A 19788-nucleotide genomic window follows, 5' to 3' on the forward strand; every position below is an offset into this window, starting at 1 on the left:
CTTTCAAATTAAATATGTATATTCTTTAACTCTTATTTTTTAACAGTTTTGTCATTTTTTTTAACAGTTTAGTCAATTCTGTTAGTTGACTGTCAAAAAATTTTGTTAAGCCGTTAAATTGCCTAAAAAATTTCTCTCTTCCTCGATGCATGATTCCATAGTACTACTGGTGTTTAGGCATGAAGAGGCCAAGATTAGCAAGAGCAGGAAGTGAAGAATGAGGCGAGAAATAGGGTTGAAGTTAACATAAATATCCATAATTATTTTGTTGCTCTGTTTGTTGGAGAATTATGGTAATATGATGCTGAGCACGAATGAATTTATAGCCATATTGTGTGTAGATAATTCAAGCCCTCAGTTTCAATCCATTTCACAACTTGACGCACAAGTCCACACTAATTAGCTGAGGTAGATTAGCATGAGTCGTGTTTCAGATTGGTACTCCAAGAAGTAAAGACTTTGAAGAGTCTCCAACCACAAGTGTCATTATACGCTAGTATGTGGAATTAGTATGAAGGAATGTAAGGATTCAATTCGCTCCAAAAAGAGTTTTGGCTGCACTTTTGTGCGTTTGGATATTATTATCTCCCTAGTTTGACTATTCGCAACCCATTTTACAAGTTAGGATCCTAATACCAAGGCCTTTGCGGCAGGAGTGACACTCAGGAGAGCTTGACAAGCCCTTACCTCAGTCAAAAGCCATGGAGAAAGTTCCCGTTCACTGGTTTTGTTGCTATTGTTTCAGCCATTGGGATAAGTGTCCTGCAGGAATGTGCATGATTACATGAACTTGGTTTTGTGTTGAGGTTTTGGAGTTGGGAATAATTGTGCATTCAGTGATTATTGGGATATCCCTTGGTGCGTGTCAAAATCTACAAACAATCAAGCCTTTAGTGGCAGCACTGAGCTTCCATCAATTTTTTGAGGGCATAGGACTTGGTGGATATATCTATCAGGTACTTGCCTAATTAATTTCGGACCAGCATTATTTGTCTGCATGTAAAGCAAGAATCTAACAGAGCAAAACAAAGACCCAACTAATCAAACTCAATAGCCAAATTATTGACAGTACCTAACAGTCAACTATACGTAGTTACGTACTACTATTAATGTTGGCCAAATCGTATGATAATAGGTGAACTGAACTAGTATCAATGTCTCTTAAAAAAAAAACTAGTATCAATGTCTCAGAGCATTACTTGGTTTAGTCAAATTTGGTTCAAATTAATGAACTTTCTTTCACCTAATTAAGAACTATCTAATCAGTTCTCTATTTTGTTCTCTATTAAAAAAATGACACTTTCTTTTTTGCCTGAAGTAACTGTACGTACTAAGAAAAAACATCTACATTAATGTTCCTTAATCATATGGTTGCTCTTCATGAGCGGAACTTGGGGCATCAAACTAGTGAAGAAGTGACTTGCATATTCATGTCGCTAAACAAGATGACTTTTTCACGATCGTTACGTTGTCTATAAATTGTGCAAGCAGGCGAAGTTCAGCCATAAAACAATGGCAGTGATGGTGGGATTCTTCTCAATGACCAGTCCATGTGGAATAGGTGTGGGCATAGCAATCTCCAACAGCTACAATGAGAATAGCCCCACTTCACTAGTTGTTGAAGGACTGCTCTTATCAGCATCTGCAGGGATTCTCATTTACATGGCACTCGTTGATCTTCTTGCTGCAGATTTCATAAATAACGACAAAATGCTACGCAATCCCAAGCTCCAAATTGCGGCTATTTTCAGTCTTCTTCTTGGAGCAGGGTTTATGTCATTCTTGGCCAAGTTGGGAGATGATGATTCCTAATTCAGTACATGGTCCATTTTTAAGAGCTTCAAGCCTCCAAGGGCTACATCATTTATCTATTCGATTGTATGGATGTGAACTAAATTGAAACAGTTTTTTTCAGCAAGGGGGAACTTTATCATCTCTTTCATCTTGTTAGTATTGATTTGAATAGCTTATGTCTAAAATGTTTGTAAACAACAAAATCAACACCAAACGTACATCAGCATATGACACCGGCTTCTTGTGAATCAAAGTGAAACGGAATCCGATACGGCATTGCAGCATTTGCATTCTAATTATTTCAGGCTACATGAAAGTTGATTAAATGATTGACCAAATCGGAATTACATATTTGGTTTAACTCATTATTTCACCAATATGTTCGGAGTGGCTGAATCTGTAGGTCTGAAAGAAAATTCCTCACTAGTGAATTATGGTCCACGAAGAAGAATGTTATGTCAACAAGTAGTACCACCGGCTAACAAATAGTGTATTATGAGAGTAATAGCGTCGCATGTTGTCTTAAAACTTTTTTTTTTCTCCGGAAATCTCTCACCCTTTAAGAGATGACTATACTTCCAAACTGCATCAGACCGCCGCATCTCTTAACTCATTCAGTATAGTAGGCACACCTGCACAATGCATAAATAATACTCATTATAAGGGGCCGTGAAAGTATTGAAGTGAAAAGGGAGGGGGTTGGTAAAATATTCACTTACGGAAGGAATAAAAAGAAACCAAAAAGAAAAACATATCGATCAGATGGCCACCAGAAGGGTGGTGTTCTAATTTCTAAAAGAACTCGCATCAAAAACACATGGACAAAAGAGACAAATCATCTAAGATGTTATTTTCGGGCGCCGGAGAGATTCTCTAAGTGACATGTCATATGTGATTTGTTTGGACCGGAAGAGAAAATGGTTTGTTAAGTAGAGAGCAGCAATTTGAGGAGAAGACAATTTGATGAGCGTTTATAGAGGGAATCTCATCAATGTGAATCGTATTGCAACTAAATTATGCCTTCAATGTAATAAATCACGTGGTAGTCGAATTATATCGAGTATGGTTAAAATACAACAATCTTTACGTAATATAAGTATTGAACAAAAATTGGAATGTATCGTTCGTAGTGGATCGGGCTATTGCCAAACGTAGTCAATGAGAAATCTTCTTAATGAATTCTTCTGAATCAACAGTTGGCGCGCCGATGAGAAATATTTTTTCTAAACCAAAATGGTGGAAAGGAAGATCATGACATGCATCAACCCGAAGAGACTAAATTAGGTGATTGATGACAAATTCAAACTACAGAAATACTTGAGAATCAGCTCGTATAGATCTCGAGTATTTCTTCATTGCATCTTGGATTAGGTGAGGCCGGCAAGAAGAAATTGTCTAGCAAGCCCTAAAACAGACGCGTAAGGAAGAAGAACCGAACCCAGATTACAATTCAGGTGATGGAGAACTAGATAATTGGGCATTGAGAAATCTCCACGAGGTGATGCTTATAAATCAATAGGGGGAAGTAATGAATCTACTGAGAAAAACGAAAGGAAGAAAACAATGAAAGCCATAGTTAAAAGTTGGAGATCCTCGATTGAGGAAATGTTAAGGGCGGGTGCGAAATGTTAGTCCGGGAGAATTTGTCGCATCCGCTGCTAAGAAGATAGAAAAATCACCATTTGATGAGGAGAAGACAATTTGGCGAGTCTAGAAACAACAGGTAATTCATCACTAGTGAATTATGGTCCACAAAGAAGAATGTTATGTCAACATGTAGTATCACCGGCTAACAAATACTGTATTATCAGAGTAATAGCGTTGCATGTTGTCTTAAAACTTTGATCAAAGATAAATATATTATATATAGTTGTACAATGCAGAAATAATACTCACTATAAGGGGCCCTGAAAATATTAAAGTGAAAAGGGAGGGGGTTGGTAAAATGTTCACATACTGAAGGAATAAAAAGAAACCAAAAAGGAAAGCATATCGATCAGATGGCCACTAGAAGGGTGGTGTTCTAATTATTTGCTGACATATTATATTACCCACTAAATGAGCACGTGGTTTTGCTCACATAACAATGTATACATTTTTTTTGCAGAAAAATGTAGATTTGTCAAGTTGGGAAGGTGTCGGACGAGTCTAGAAAGAAATTATATTTTTATTTTTATTACATTCCCCACTGTAACATTAAGTCTCGCATTAGGACCGACGTCCGGTAGGGTAAAACCAGCCGACCGTCGGGACCGGGGCGTGCCAGTAGCGTTCGTTAACTCTAAATTGTCTAGAGAGGTCAAATATTTGCTTGCTTCAAAGAACTCGCGGAAAAAACACATGGACAAAAGAGACAAATCATCTAAGATGATATTTCCGGGCGTCAGAGAGATTGTCTAAGTGATATGTCATATGTGATTTGTGACTTGCTATTGAGGCAAGAGTAATTATTCTGTGTACCCGCCACACCACGTGGCACTGCCATGTGGTGTACCCAGTCAATCATATTACGCCATAGTATAATTAACATACACGCGGTGAAAATGGTAAAAATTTCTTTACATATAAGAACCAATCAGAAACAATCACAGTAAAAATGGATTAATAACATTAAAATGATATGTCATATGGGATATGTGACGGATATATATTATAATTTATCTTGAGGCAAATATTTGTTTGGACCAGAAGAGAAAATAGTTTGTTAAGTACAGAGTGTCAATTTGAGGAGAAAATCTTATGAGCGTTCATAGAGGGAATCTCATCAATGTGAATTAGTATTGCAACTAAATTATGCCCTCGATGGAATAAATTACGTAGTATTTGAATTATATCGAGTGTGGTTAAAATACAACAACCTTTACGTAATATAAGTATTGAACAAAAATTGGAATGTATCATCCGTAGTGGATTGGGCTAGTCAGTGAGAAATCTTCTTAATGAATTCTTCTGAATCAACAGTTGGCGCGTCAATGAGAAATATTTTTTTCCAAAACCAAAATGGTGGAAATGGAAGATCATGACATGTCAACCCGAAGAGACTAGATTAGGTGATTCATAACAAATTCAAACTGAAGAAATACTTGAGAATCAGCTCGTATAGATCTCGAGCATTTCTTCATTGCATCTTGGATTAGGTGATGCAAGAAGAAATTGTCTAGCAAGCCCTAAAGCATAAGCGTAAGGAAGAAAAAACGGAGCTAGATTACAATTCAGGTGATGGAGAATTAGATGAATTGGGCATTGAGAAATCTCCACGAGGTGATGCTTATAACTCAATAGGGGGGAAGTAATGAATCTGCTCAAAAAAACGAAAAGAAGAAAACAATTAAAGCCATAGGCAAAAGTTGGAGATCCTAGATTGAGAAAATGTTAAGGGTGGGTGCGAAATGTTAGTCCGGGAGAATTTGTCGCATCCGCCGCTAAGAAGATAGAAAAATCACCATTTGATGAGGGGAAGACAATTTGGTGAGTGTTGTTTCTAGAGGTAATTTAGGGGTCATCAGACCGGGTTGGGCCGGCCTTAGCCCTAGCCCTAATTTTAGGACTTAGGATATGGTTGGGGTTGACTTTGGTCAAAACCATTTAAGATCAAGTAGGATCGGGCCGAGATTTTAATATGCGCTTATCCACCCTAGAGATCCATTCCAATAGGGTTGAAGGGCAGGTCAAGCTAGACTTCCGGATATGGCTAAATATGACCCCCAAAAAAGGCAGAACATAGCCTTAATTTATTTAATAAAAATAAATATTTTAATTAATTTTTTTCCTCATAATATAGTTTAATAGTTTATATAATACAAAAATTTTCTTTATATATATATATATATATATATTTTGCTTATATATAGACATTAAATTCAATTTTCTACTTATATATATATATATAAGTTTAATTAATTATATATATATATATATTGTTACAGAATAATGTAATACGCATCGAATATGGAGAAGTATCATCTTTATTCATTGATAAAGAGACCTTATATATGTGAATTACATTGAGTATCTTGTAGATACATGGATTATATATTCTTCTTTAACTAGACTAATCCATACTAATTAGGACAAGATACACCGGAAGATTACGGAGAGTAATTTTCCTACAACAGTCATCCTTGTATCGCGATCCTAATGTGTCATGGTGCATAACTGTTGCCTCGGTAAAAACTTTGCCAAGCAAAACAAAAACCTATTGGGTAAAATTAAAACTTGGTCGAAGGGAAAAAGAGCACAACGCACCAACTATAATTGAAGACAACATGTGGTATAGACTCCCCTTGAAGTCTACAAAACAACTCCCCCTGATTGATAACTTAATCTCGGAGTTTAGATACATAGCGTATACAAACGCTTTTCACATTCTTCAAAAGTAGAAATGGGTCAATGATTTGAAAATCAAATCTCGCCAAACATTCTTAAATCAAACATGTACACTTATCCGTACATGGATCAAAATAAATAGAATTGCATAACAACTCAAAACAAGAGTTTGCAATGAAAAACATATTCGCACGTGGTATGACCTTCACGCACTTAAAACAGTCATAACTTCTTCGATACAATAGGTATGGATGAACTGTAAAAAGTTCTGGAACGTAGACACTCGTGGCGTTTTACTGATAGATGGTTCACAACCTAATTCATTTGGAGCTGATCACAAAGCTCCGTCGAAGTTGACTCAGCTGCAGTCTCCGGACATATCCGTCATATTTTTACTAAAACAGCTATAACTCACTCAATATAATAGATATGGTTAAATGATTGGTGTGCCTGGAAAGTAGACACATAGCATTTTCCAATGGTACAAAATTCACCATTTTCCAACAAGCTAGCTACCCTATAGGTCTCATGGAAGTTGACCTACGAATCTGGGCAGATTCTGACATCGCTTCATTAAGGTGTCTTTTGTGTTGGGATATATGATTTGATGTTATAACGTGTTGTGAGCAAGCATTGACATGTGTGTGAGCGCAGTCAGCCATCATCTTGGCCTTATGAGTTTAAATCGAATGAGATGTCGAGTCATGTATATTACAACAAGTACATGCATATACATATCGTACTTACATGTGGAGAGTTTCATCTCTTAAGACTTATTATCGCTCATACGGCGGAAACACGTCTTTTATGACTTCAACTGATTCATGGAATACTTTAGGCATTGGTTTAACGTCCTTGTTGCCTTTAGCCAACCGATGAATAACATCATCAATAACGGTCATCACTTTCGAGACCTAGTAGTATTCTCAAAATCCTTTCATTCTAAGTACAGCTGCATGCAATATTGCATATCCCCAAACAGTTATGGGTAAATTACTTACGCGTAACGAGGGCCCTCGCTATAAGCAAGGTTCTAAAACTCGCTACTCGGTAGTCGGTCGGCCGGCCGGTGAGTAGCGAGTAGAGGAGTACTCGGCCGAGTACTCGGGGAGTACTCGGATTCTAATTTCTGGATTTTTTTATTATTTTTAAAACATATAATCTAATATATAATGTTCAAAATAATAAAAATAGTCCATAAAATATTACAATATTTAAGAGATAATAATGTCTAAAAAATAAAAACAACAATTAGTCCATTACAATAACATAAGTAATAAAAGCAAACCAAATTCAATTCTTGCAAACAATCCCAAGCATATGTAACTATGTCTCAAATTCTTCTTCTCCATATCCATCTTGTACTCCCTCCGAATCCGACTCAAAATTAAAATTCACATCATCTATTTCCTCTTCATCATCGGATATAAAATCATTCTCATCAAGTTCCCTAATTTCTTGGATTCTAGGACCTCTCCTAGGCTCTAAGCCACCATCCACTGTCGATTCCTCTCCAACCCTTTCACTAGGAAGATCCGAAACAACATCATCATCACCACCATCAACAATCCATCCTTGTGCCATAGTAGCTTCACTAGCAATTAGTACATCCACATTCTTCTCTTTCTCTCTTCTCTTCTTGTTAAGAATTCTTGCATTAAATTGGACATAGACCAAATTATTTAATCTTGTTGTATCTAGTCTATTCCTTTTCTTTGTATGGATCTACATAATGCACAAAAAGAAAAAGAAAAAAAAGAAGAAGATTAGTATGATCTTAATTTTATTTGGTACTACATTACTACTAAATACTAACTACTATTTAACTAGTTTGTAACCTTATAGTCTTATACATACACTTGCAAAATCAATAAGCTAAATAAATACTTACCCCCTCAAAAGCACTCCAATTTCTTTCACATCCCGATGAACTTGTGGTCAATGCAAGGATCCTTTTTGCCATTTTTTGCAAGGTTTGCACATTGTTTCCATAAAGGTTCCACCATCCAACTAAGCACATAAACAAAATAACATGTAAATTAATTATACAATATAAATTACGATTTGGAACCGAGTTGGCCGAGTTTGACCGAGTTTGACCGAGTACTCGGCCGATTTTCTTCCCGCCGAGTAGAGGCACTTAGTAGGTCAAAATCGCCTCAGTAACCAGCCGAGTACCGAGTACTCGCCGAGTACTCGGCCGAGTTGACCGAGTTTTAGAACTATGGCTATAAGCTTTAACTGCTTAATTATCGCTCATGCTCATCCATTCATGTAGAATGAACATGGGGTTACGGGGATATCCAATCCCAGCTATGCAATAAAAAGTCTTCGAAGTGAATTCTCCTGCATTGTCAAGGTGGTGAGCCATGACTTTTGAGCAAGGAGCTTCAGAAAGCAGCATTTTGGCTCTTAGTTCATCAAGAGTCCATCACACTTCATTTTACTATCCCTACCTTAATCAAATTATCACACTCCGTGGTCTGAGGCACTTGAATTAGGTGAAACCCAATCCATTCAGGATCTTTATTTACATCTCTTTAACTTAGTCCCAACAGAGATGATCTGTGACCATAAGTTACAAATTCAGTTATTTTGGAAACCAACTAACTGACAAGGTATTATGAGAACAAGTCGTCTCATTTGATTCTAGGATGTTTTACTAGAGAGTTTGCGCCATAAGGTGAGTCCAAACTCTTATCTTTTTCTCTACGCCTAAAAAATGTATAATCGATATGATTTACATTTGCGGTGTTAGCATTACCTGACCAATGACATATCTCTTTGTTAAAACTGGATCCTACGGCCTTCTAGGAGGTTGTGGCGGCGACATGGGTCGATCATCAGCATCAATTCCTATCGGATAACACTTTTCATGTAGGCTAATCTACAATGTTGGAATTTTGCTTCAACAGAGTATGTATAGTTCGACATCAAACTCATTCAACATCGTCATTCTTCGAGATCTCTCATTTGCATTAGTATTGACATTGAGGTGTCCCACAATGATAACCATTATCCAAGATAACAGACGAGTGAGTATCATTGATCATAGATCAAGTTATGTCATAACTCGCATTCAACAAGTATATCGAACCAAGTGGTCTCTCTATACTTTTGTAAGAGTCACGGCCTAGTGACCCCATGTACCACATCTGTGGAGTCACCACATCACCAACAAATGGTGACTACATGTCAATTTGTCGGACATCAATCCTTACATGCATAGTTGCAACATGTATCTCTAATCTCGTCACTTCCATTTGTAGGACTAGTAGGAACATGATGAGGCACAATGAGACAAACCACGATAAAACCAAGTCGTTGACTTGAACAAACTTGTTATTCTCTCCCCCTAACGACGGGGAGACTGGCTCATCAAAAGTGACTAAATGAGATCGCCTGTTAATGTCTTCATATAAGCGGACATAGGTGAAATTTCATGTCTTATTCAAAAGAAAAAATCAACATCGAATAACCCATCATTATGCTTGTGGAGACGCAATTTGACACATAAATATGTGGACGATAAACCGTTAACATATTTCGTTAACAAACATGCATATTGTTAGACTTAAAACACTAACATGCAAATCGTTACAACCGTAACGTCAATGATGGTGGTATAGATGGATACCGTAAAACAAGACACGCTACAAGCCGTAGCTTATGGTTTGAATTGTTGGTTCGTTGGAAGCCTAGGAAAATCAACAACCAATACTGAACCTCTATTTTACACTTCCTTGACTGGTTCACTGACTTTCCGAACCCCGAATGCTACGAAATATTTGGCGCAAGTAAACATGGGTGTTAGGAATCCAATGCCACCGGCCTCACACTGGAACCGGTCGGAAAGGTACCGAATTGGCCGAAATACTCACTGGGTGTCAGTGACCACTTGTGTTGAGCGGTTCACCATGTTTGAGGTCTCCAAATTGGCTCCAATTTTGTAAGTAGGTAGCCTTGGATGTTAGAAATAAGTTTTCATAAGTAGCACCTCAATAGCCCACCTAAACGTAGGTGAACCGGTCCTCATAATGATAAGTCCGCAATCTGTAAATTCTGAAAAATTTAGGCTTTTTCAACTTTTGTCATTGGGTTGGGTGCTCCATAACATCTAAGTGTTATGGTTTGAGTTTAACCATGATATATGTATCACCACAATATATATTATCCTCAAAGTGAATCATGATAATCCAATCAACTTTCATCTTATGTCTCATTCTCTTTAGCGTAGGAGGGTGTATGTCACTCCTAAATTGTGCTAAAGAATAGGCTTAGAGATCGAGCATAGTCAATGAAGGATCATAGAGGAGGATTATGCACTTATTAACGCATATATTACATGTCCATTACTTTGGAGCAATATTATTGATCCGTAAAACATCTTTGCTCAAACAAATAGCCTAAACGAGTCATCGATTCATTATTCTGAATCATAGTATCGTGAAATAATATAATTCACACTATTTAAACTCATAAGATGCGCTACATCATTAGAAACGATACATAATAACTCTTTCACAATGAGTTTATAAGTGATAAATAATGTTGGCACAAGGATTGTCGTCGAGTAGCTTATCATCTCACCAATTTTTATATATGGTATTGTTGTGAATTCATCAACGTAGACAACTACTATGACAAAAACTATTTCATAGGTTCAATTTCTCTCTTGATGCATAAAATCTTGTGACTAGAATCATGATGTCGTAAGCCATTTAAACTTGAGCACCTAACTGCTCTTGATTATATGTGTGATGATCTCGTCATCATAGTCACAATTGATTAAAACTAAATCCATTAATAGCTTTCATTTAGCTATGCATTCAATGTCTCTTTAACATATGAGAAACTTATGTGTGCCAAAAGTAAGCATGTTGCCAGCTGATCAAGTAACTATGATTGACAAAAGACAAAAAGTAGCAATGCAGGGTTGCATGACCATGGCGGGGCTACAGGGCCTGGGCGGGGGTGCCTAGGCGGGGATGCAGGGGGAACTGCAAGGGGGTCATGCAGGGCTGTGGGGTGGCTATGCGGGGGTGCTGCAGGGGTCCTGCTGGGCGGCTACAGGGGCTGGGCGGGGCTATTGTAGGAGGGACTACAGGGTGGCCGCGCGGGGGCATGCAGGCGTGCCATGCAGGGGTCGCGTGGGAGTGTGCGGAGGTCATGCAGGGAGCCGTGCAAAGAGGCTGTAGGGGTCTGCAAGGGTGGCAGGGCTGCAGCGGTGGCTCTGGCGGCAGTCTGGCGAAATCTCCGGTGATTTTTTCCAGCAAAAAAGTTTTAAACGTCTTACGGGGGTAAACCGGGCGGCGGATGGACCATCTTGGTGAATTTCCAAGGCCGTAGCTTGCGAACCTGTTATAGTTTTCCACTCCCCCTAAGTTTCATGTGTTAGTTCAATTCAAACCTTGTGAAAACATCACCATATTTTAGAACGGTGAAAATATATAGTGCATTACATTGCATGTAACACTACAAATCATCATCAAAACAAGGTGGAAACATGTCATAACAAGACATCAATCTTATGCCACAATTAAAACCATGGACTTATGTAGTGACATGTAGTATGTAATGCGTTACATTGCATTTACATATTGCTTTTGGTAATGAAACCATAAATGCATCGAGACATTCTCGTATGTTGGTTTACTTGAATTACATGAGAATTTTATAACCAACAATTGTATTGAGATCTTGACCACATGCAGTTAGCTCAAAACGTGTTCATCATGAATGAACCAATTTAAAATTGTAAAGAATAAGTAACATTAGTCACATTAAACTTGGGAATAAACGGATTTCTAGTCATTTAGACTATTAACCGAAGCATTTATGCTTCATTATTTTCATTAAATAACCGCAATTATACATTGCTTAAAAAATTCGTAATTCCAAGAATATATTTTTCCATATAATGAGTGTCTTGTTTCAAGAACTTCTCATATCTAACTCTTGTACATTTCAACCATAATGTTTTTGTCTTTCAATGAAACGATGTTGCACCAAACGAAATTAATCTGGACTAGGTGCATAAACACATCCAACATGAAAATGTCAAATTTCAAGCGCATGATACAGTCAACAAGAGGGAAGATTCATTATGTATCAATATACGACACAACTTCCAAGTACTAAATTGGAGGTCAAATCCCAAATTATGGTAACTCAATTCAATAAACCGTGACAAATTCCGTCACAATGGTAAGTGACAATTTTCGTCACAAACCAATGGTATAAGCGGTAATTTCCGTCGCAAACCGATGTTTGTCCCATTTTTTTCAAACATTGTAGCTACACAAAACGGCTACGGATGGTAACAACGGCACTCCCAGCCGCTCCTAAAACTCGATACCAGGGCAGTCATATCCACGTGTACCACTCGAGAAGCAAAAGAATCGGGTTGAAAAAGTAAGGGAGGTTGAAAGTCCCCGATGAAAGACAAAATTCAGAGGAATTTAAATTTGCATGAAAGCAGCAACGTTAATTTAAAACATATTTGGTTGTTTGCCAAATAAACAGTGTATTAGTGTTGCTATTGCTTGATTCCACGACCATGCTTGAATCCACGAATATACATTACGAAGTAACTCTCGTTATTCGATTCCATATCGTCGTGTAATTTATTTCATGAAAACAAAGAACATATGGTTAGTTAAATTTACCATATATAAAATCAGTAAATAACAATCAAATTAATGAAGTAAATATTTTGTTTTACCCATGAAGACAAAACTACTTTTTACCTGGGGTAAATTACCATGCCCTATTTTTACCAATTTACCAAGAGGTAAAGAATCCTCTCTAATCGAGTCAGGTCGAACTAGCGAATCCAGGTCGATAGGTCCGGAAACTGGGTTGCTTCTTCTCCGTTCTGAATTGGTGGAGGGAACTAGGATATCAGTGCGACGTTAGTCCTCGATCTAAGAGGTGTATTGAAGGAGCGGCGCTAGGCTGAAAGGCTGTCGTCGAGATCCTTCAGACGTCGATATAGGCTTCAGCGATGATCAAAGTTGTGCCAGCGAATTCGGGTCGATTCTGCATTCTGGGCAATCACGCCTGGGTTGCGGTGTTGACATCGATATGTCGAGGAGTGTGTCACCATCACGCGGTTGACAACGTGGTTCTGGGCACGCGGCGACGCCGGGTTGCGCTTGGGTCGCGGCTTGGGACAGATCGGGGCAGACGAGGGTGCACACAGTAAACTTCTGTGTGCCTAGTTCAAACCGATTTTCTTTTCTTTTTTTCGATTTTTTTTTTGAAATTTTTTTTGTCCGCAGAAAGAAAAATTGCTTCATCTTCCGTCGAATTTTTTTTCATGACAGAAGAAAATTTACTTCTTCTTCTGTTGAATTGTTTTCATGACAGAAGGAATTTTTCTCATAAATTAGGGTTCTAGACCTAGGGACTCAGAATTAGAACTACGTGCTGATAACGTGTTACAGAAGAATGTAATACGCATTGAATAAAGAGAAGTATCATATTTATTCATTGATAAGGAAACCTTATATATAAGCATTACATTGAGTATCTTGTAGATACATGGATTATATATTCTTCTTTAACTAGACTAACATATACTAATTATGACAAAATACACCGGAAGATTACAGAGAGTAATTCTCCTATAACATATATATATATTCTCTAAATCACTTAATCAATTATTAATAAACGAAATAAAGGTTACAAAGTCAATAGCAAAAGAAGATAAGGTGTAATGTATATGAAATATGATAAATATATATATAAACTTGATTATTAAAAGGCCCTAAAAAGACCGAATATGGCAGGCTTTTAAGGCCGTGCCAGAATTGGCCCTAAAGAATTAAATAGGACTGAGCCATAGAGTATGGCCGGGTTTCATTTTCTTAATTTGGGCCATACTCTATTTCTAAAAGGGTAAGGACGACCTGCCTTATAAGATGGACGAGCCGAGTTTCGGCCCTATTAGATAGGGCAGGTTAGAACTAAAGGGTTAAATGATGACCCATATTCTCGTTCACGTGAATCGTGTTGTAGCGAAATTATACCCTCGATGGAATAAAATCACGGAACGGTCGAAGTATCTCTAGTATCGTGACAATACAACAACCTCAACATGAGTATGCGACAAATCACCTCGCAGTCAAACTCAACTTCAACCAAATAAATCTCGTGATGGTGGATTTAGGCTTCACGCCGCGGTGAAAGTAGGCTCTTAGCAGATTGTGCTGTGGCCAAACAAGACCATGCTGCAGGCTACCTGTAATTTTCTCTTTCATAAATTGTCTTTGTAATTAGTGAGAGTGTCGGTCATGGTATCATGGTGCTTGAAGCCTACACTACATGTATGTCTCACTTTACACGAGGATTGCATATGTTATATAATAAGTTGAAAAAAAAAAGAATTTGATAAGTAGTTATCTTTATGAAAATCAACCGGGCAAAACTTTTGACTAAGATAGATGTATTCAATTAAAATTCTATATGATTATTTTGTATTTCAAGAATCATCTGAAATTTTGTGGTATTTAATTAAAATTTTAAACAATCTATTAAAATCTCAAGGTATTCAATTAAGATTTCAAAAATTCCTATGAAATCTGGTAGTATTTAAAAATAGATTGATTTTGAATGATTTCATTTATTAGTTGATTTTGTAGGATTTTAAAGTATTTTTACACCATATCATGGTTGTTAGAAATCAAGCATCTAGACATGAAATTTTGATGTTCTCTCTCTCTCAATAAGATCGAAAATTTTATGTTCTTAATAATGTGTTTTATTTTAATTACTTAAATCAATTTTCTGGATTTTTCTTATGATTTTGTATAATTGTTGTAGGCAAAAAAGAAAATGATGGTTGTTTTTATAATTGTACTAATAGTTGTTTTGCTAAAAATCAATTATTTAACAATCAAATTTTAGATTTTGAGAATACTATTGAATGTTAATTAGGTGTCAATCCGTGCTTTCAAAACGTCAAATTTCAATCACCCATTTTGCTCCGGCCATTACTCATCATTCTAAATTTCTGATCGTAGATGAGCAAATAGTTGTTTGAACAAGAAACTTTGTTGATCCTGAGCGGATTATAGCAAGTAGCTAGCAACAAACTGTCATGTTGCCACGATCGATATATAATGGCAATAATGCCATGGTCTGTTGAACTAGTGTGATCCAAATCTTAAAAAGCATGGAGTATCGCAGGACAAGTGTCTAGATAGCCATGCCAATAAGAATCAATGAAAGGAGTCATGATATGGTCATTGCAAAAAAGATGTTCGAGACCCTCTGGTGTTCACATTTCTGAACTATTATCTCCTCCTGATCTAATATTTCAACACAAGACCTGTCCAAACACGTAGATTCGATGCTTGGATTACATCTTGTTCAGAAGCACTTGAATTCCTAACATTAACAGACTCTAAACATGTCCCAAGTAACATCAAATTCCCTTTCAAACAAACTGAGGTCTACTTCATGTCGTCATATTAACTCTATGTGACAACAAAAATGCAATGGACTCCATTATAAATCACAACCCAGACCATACTCCATACTCCATACTCCATAGCACTCTTTACCACTCCTTTACTACCTATAGTACCCTCTCTGTCTCTCCACAACTCTCTTTATAAATGCTCCATTGCTCCCTCTATCTTACCACAATCTTCTTCTTTCCTATTCCTCAATCTATCAATCAATCTATCAATCAATCTATTGGTTTCAGCAGAATGCACATGCTTAGGTTCTTGAGAAGGCCCAAGTTCTCAAATTTAAGCCAGTTGCAATATGTTCTATGCTTAGGGCTAGTGCCTTAATAAGCATTGAACTTATTGCAACTAGCTCTGATTTCTGAGTTTGATTACATTCATTACGCGTAAGTAAGGGGCTTGCTAGGTTCAAAACGGTTACTGTTAAAACATGCACGATCTTTTGTGTTGTAATATTAATTTCACAGAAATTTCTGAAAATTTTAATACCATCCAACCAAAATGGCATAGCCAACAAATCTGGGATTCAAATTTTGAAAGCTTCATGCGAAACCAGCAAGTTCCACCGAGTTGAGTGACCCCTGAATTGTCTTGACTCTCAAGTTCCAGTCCCAATCATATCATTCTAGTTGATTTAATCACAAGTCAAATGAGATCAAACAATGAAAGAAACTAATTCTATGATCGATGTAAATTTGGACCTTCCATCATGAAGTATATGCAAACCCTTTAAAGTTGTCAGGTCACAATGGGTGGAGGTTCTTCACGGCATTGTAGTCCAAGTTTTTGATCTCTCCTTTCTAGTCTAAAGTGGCCAGAATATAGCATAAGAATAAGAGGGGAAAATCATATTTTGGGGGAACAATGAAGGGAAAAGAGAGAGGGGTCTAATTGTTCTCCTAATTGTATTTGCCAGAAATGTGTAGAGAGGTCTGCTCCATCCAGAAATGCTTTGCGTAATGACTAATAGGCCTTTTGGGTAGAATAAAGACTTCTCCATGTTAACTTTCTCAGTATAATAACCATTTAGGGTAGAATATATAGTGTTGCAGCAACTTGTGTAGGATGTGATGCTCTCATTTGCTAGTATATAAGAGTATAAGACGCAACTCTGACTTCAATTTCTGTTTAATATTGAAGAATAAATCTTGCTTTGTGACAACTTACAATAGATTTTAAAATGCCATATAAGCTAGCATATGCACTGATATTATTATTTTCTGTTGTTTGGTCTAAGATATATATCAATTTTCTAGCGATCATTCAAGACAATCGTGACTATTCTGTGTAACTTTATGATTATTGGACAACATTATACCTTAAACAGGAAAGTAAGTGTTACGGGAGCGTGATGAAGAAGTGACTTTTAAAACATTTTGTTAGATGTGTATATAGTTGCTTCCCTAAAAATGGATGAAGTTAGGGCACCATGGCTCGCAGAAAAACAATTTAATGTATTTATACATTCTCAAACTCTATATATATATATATATACATAAAACTCACAAGTCGCTAATATAAGTTAAATTGCTCAAATAATATCTTAATGATTAAGAGAAAACTTAAAGAATAAGAAACAATTTCGATTCTGTAGCTATAAGTAAATACAGTCATGTATCTCTCTCATCACATATCGGGTCACATGGAAGAATCACTCAAATGAAATAATACATGTGCATAAATAAGCATAATTGCATATAGTTGCATCTTGCATGGAAAGTAAGGGGGTGATCGGACTCAATTGTGTTATTATTGAATTCTTCTCCAAAAATTAACAGGATGCAAGCTCATGCATTCGCTAAGTAAAGGGTGTAGGTTTCCATTAGTCCTTCAACCTCCTTATTGTCCAACAACAACAATTACTCTAGTTCCAAGTAGTTCCTAGTCATTGTCATTGTTCGATAATAAAAGGCTTATAAAGCTAATCAAATCCCTAATCTTCTTTAAACATTTGAGTTAACACACTATGTCGTCATTTGGCTAAATAACCACACACTTGGCTATCCCACTTCACCTTTCTATCAAATGGAAATCAATTCCATGTCGCCATTTTTACCCAAAACCCTCGGCTTTCTCAAACCCTCCTGCTCATATATACGTAGTAAGCAATACACCACTTCATCAAACACCTTCTTTACTCAAAGGCCAGAGCCATGAGAAAACTTACTCTAGCCTCCACTCTTCTTCTTCTTTTGCTTTTCGTCCCCATCTTGGTTTCTGCAGAATGTACTTGCAGTGATGAATCTCAAGGCCGCGACAAGGCTCAGGCTCTCAAGTTCAAGCTAGTTGCAATAAGTTCAATCCTCATGGCCAGTGCTATTGGCGTCTCTCTCCCAATGTTGGGCAAGAGAATCCCAACTTTACGTCCTGAAAATGATATTTTCTTTATGATCAAAGCCTTTGCAGCCGGTGTGATACTAGCAACCGGGTTCATACATGTCTTGCCTGATGCATTTGAGAACTTAACAAGCCCCTGCCTCAGCCAAAGGCCATGGGGTGATTTCCCATTTACCGGCTTCATTGCAATGCTTTCGGCCATAGGTACCATGATGATCGACACCTTTGCCACTAGCTATTACAGAAGATCACATTTCAACAAAGCACTTCCTCTGAAGGATGACCAGGAAATGAATGGGGTGCATGAGGGTCATGTTCATGTGCATACTCATGCCACACATGGCCACGCCCATGGAGCAGACGCAATGGTCTTGGAGGATTCAGCATCTTCTTTCGAGCTTGTCAGGCGTCGAATAATATCACAGGTAGAATTAGTTTGCAATTTAGTTGGGAATGTTCAATTTTTTCTGTAGTACATTTAGTATATAAATAAATACAAGCACACTGATCACTGAAATTTGGAACCTTCCTCTTCTCTGATTTAAAAAGCAGAAATATACTGACTCCATGAAACTTGAGTCTAGAACTTCTCCTCTATATGTACTTTAGCTTTCATGTATTGTACGATGATGACCAAATCTTCATTGGGAAAGAACTAAAGTCTATATATTCATTTCTCATATTGTATGTCTGTGCTAATTTCGTTTACATGGCCTTTTTGTTAGGTGCTGGAACTTGGAATTGTGGTTCATTCTGTAATCATCGGAGTATCTTTAGGTGCCTCTGAGAGTCCCAAGACAATTAGGCCTCTAGTTGCAGCCCTGACCTTCCATCAATTTTTTGAAGGCATGGGACTTGGTGGCTGCATCTGTCAGGTAGTTACATTCTCCTCCATGATAATTTATCCAATTATTATCTTAAGAAGCTGAATGTATCATCATTCTTCATATGTGATATGAAAGATTATGATGCTTGCCATTTGGCATTTACTAACCTTAGTCTTCTTAGTTCTTACCAATGTACATAGGAATTTTTAGTGCTGAAAAGTGCAGAAATAGAGGCTCAACATATTTCAGACAATATTCGTATGTCATGCATATCTTTGTAGGGTCCAAATATATATCATGGTATTGTAGCCACCTCACTACTGTATACAGAGTTTCACATCAGTGACACACATATCTTTTCATTCAATCTAATCTTATGTTTGTATTTTTGTTATGTTAATATTGTGTTTATGTTCAAAACTACGTTGTTAAATGCTTATTTCTAATTGTTCGTGTAGGCTAAATTCAAGTCGAAGGCCATAGCAACTATGGTGCTTTTCTTCTCCCTCACCACACCAATTGGAATAGCTATAGGAATGGGGGTGTCAAGTTTCTACAAGGAGAATAGCAGTACTGCTCTTATTGTGGAAGGAGTATTCAACTCTGCTTCAGCAGGGATCCTCATCTACATGGCTCTAGTTGACCTTCTAGCAGCTGATTTTATGAACCCTAGAATGCAAGGCAATCTTAGGATCCAGCTTGGGGCTAATCTATCACTTGTTCTAGGGTCTGGATGTATGTCTCTCTTGGCCAAATGGGCATGAATGCTTAAACGCAATTAGGGCTAATCCTCATTTTGAAATCCTGTGTGGAACTTGGTATTTGCCCATTATGTCACTGCTTCAACCTAATGCTTTTGTATGTATGAAAATGTAGCAGAGTTTATGAATGTGTCACATTATCACAATTAGTAGCTGACAAGTAAGATGGGATTGGTAGTTGGTTGACTTTAGAGTTTAGACCAAAGTCTACAAATATCGAACCCACCAATTTGATGGTTGACTTGCTCCTCTAAAGCAAAG

The 19788-nt window shown here is 37.3% G+C and overlaps 2 protein-coding genes across 2 annotated transcripts; one reads left to right on the forward strand and one right to left on the reverse strand.

Annotated features, from left to right (window-relative positions):
- Positions 1-7446: 7446 nt before the first annotated feature.
- LOC126786927 (uncharacterized) lies at positions 7447-8125 on the reverse strand. The gene is made up of 2 exons (XM_050512881.1): positions 8012-8125; positions 7447-7845 (listed from the first exon to the last, which is right to left on the reverse strand). The coding sequence occupies exons 1-2, from the start codon at positions 8081-8083 to the stop codon at positions 7447-7449; spliced, it is 471 nt and encodes a 156-aa protein (XP_050368838.1). The 5' UTR covers positions 8084-8125.
- A 9630-nt stretch (positions 8126-17755) lies between these two features.
- On the forward strand, positions 17756-19679 carry LOC126789525 (zinc transporter 1-like). The gene is made up of 3 exons (XM_050515709.1): positions 17756-18364; positions 18665-18814; positions 19225-19679. Exons 1-3 carry the CDS (start codon positions 17756-17758, stop codon positions 19528-19530), a joined length of 1065 nt encoding a protein of 354 aa, XP_050371666.1. The 3' UTR covers positions 19531-19679.
- Positions 19680-19788: the final 109 nt, after the last annotated feature.

The sequence above is a fragment of the Argentina anserina genome, chromosome 3 (assembly GCF_933775445.1).
Source record: "Argentina anserina chromosome 3, drPotAnse1.1, whole genome shotgun sequence".
Classification (NCBI taxonomy): domain Eukaryota; kingdom Viridiplantae; phylum Streptophyta; class Magnoliopsida; order Rosales; family Rosaceae; genus Argentina; species Argentina anserina.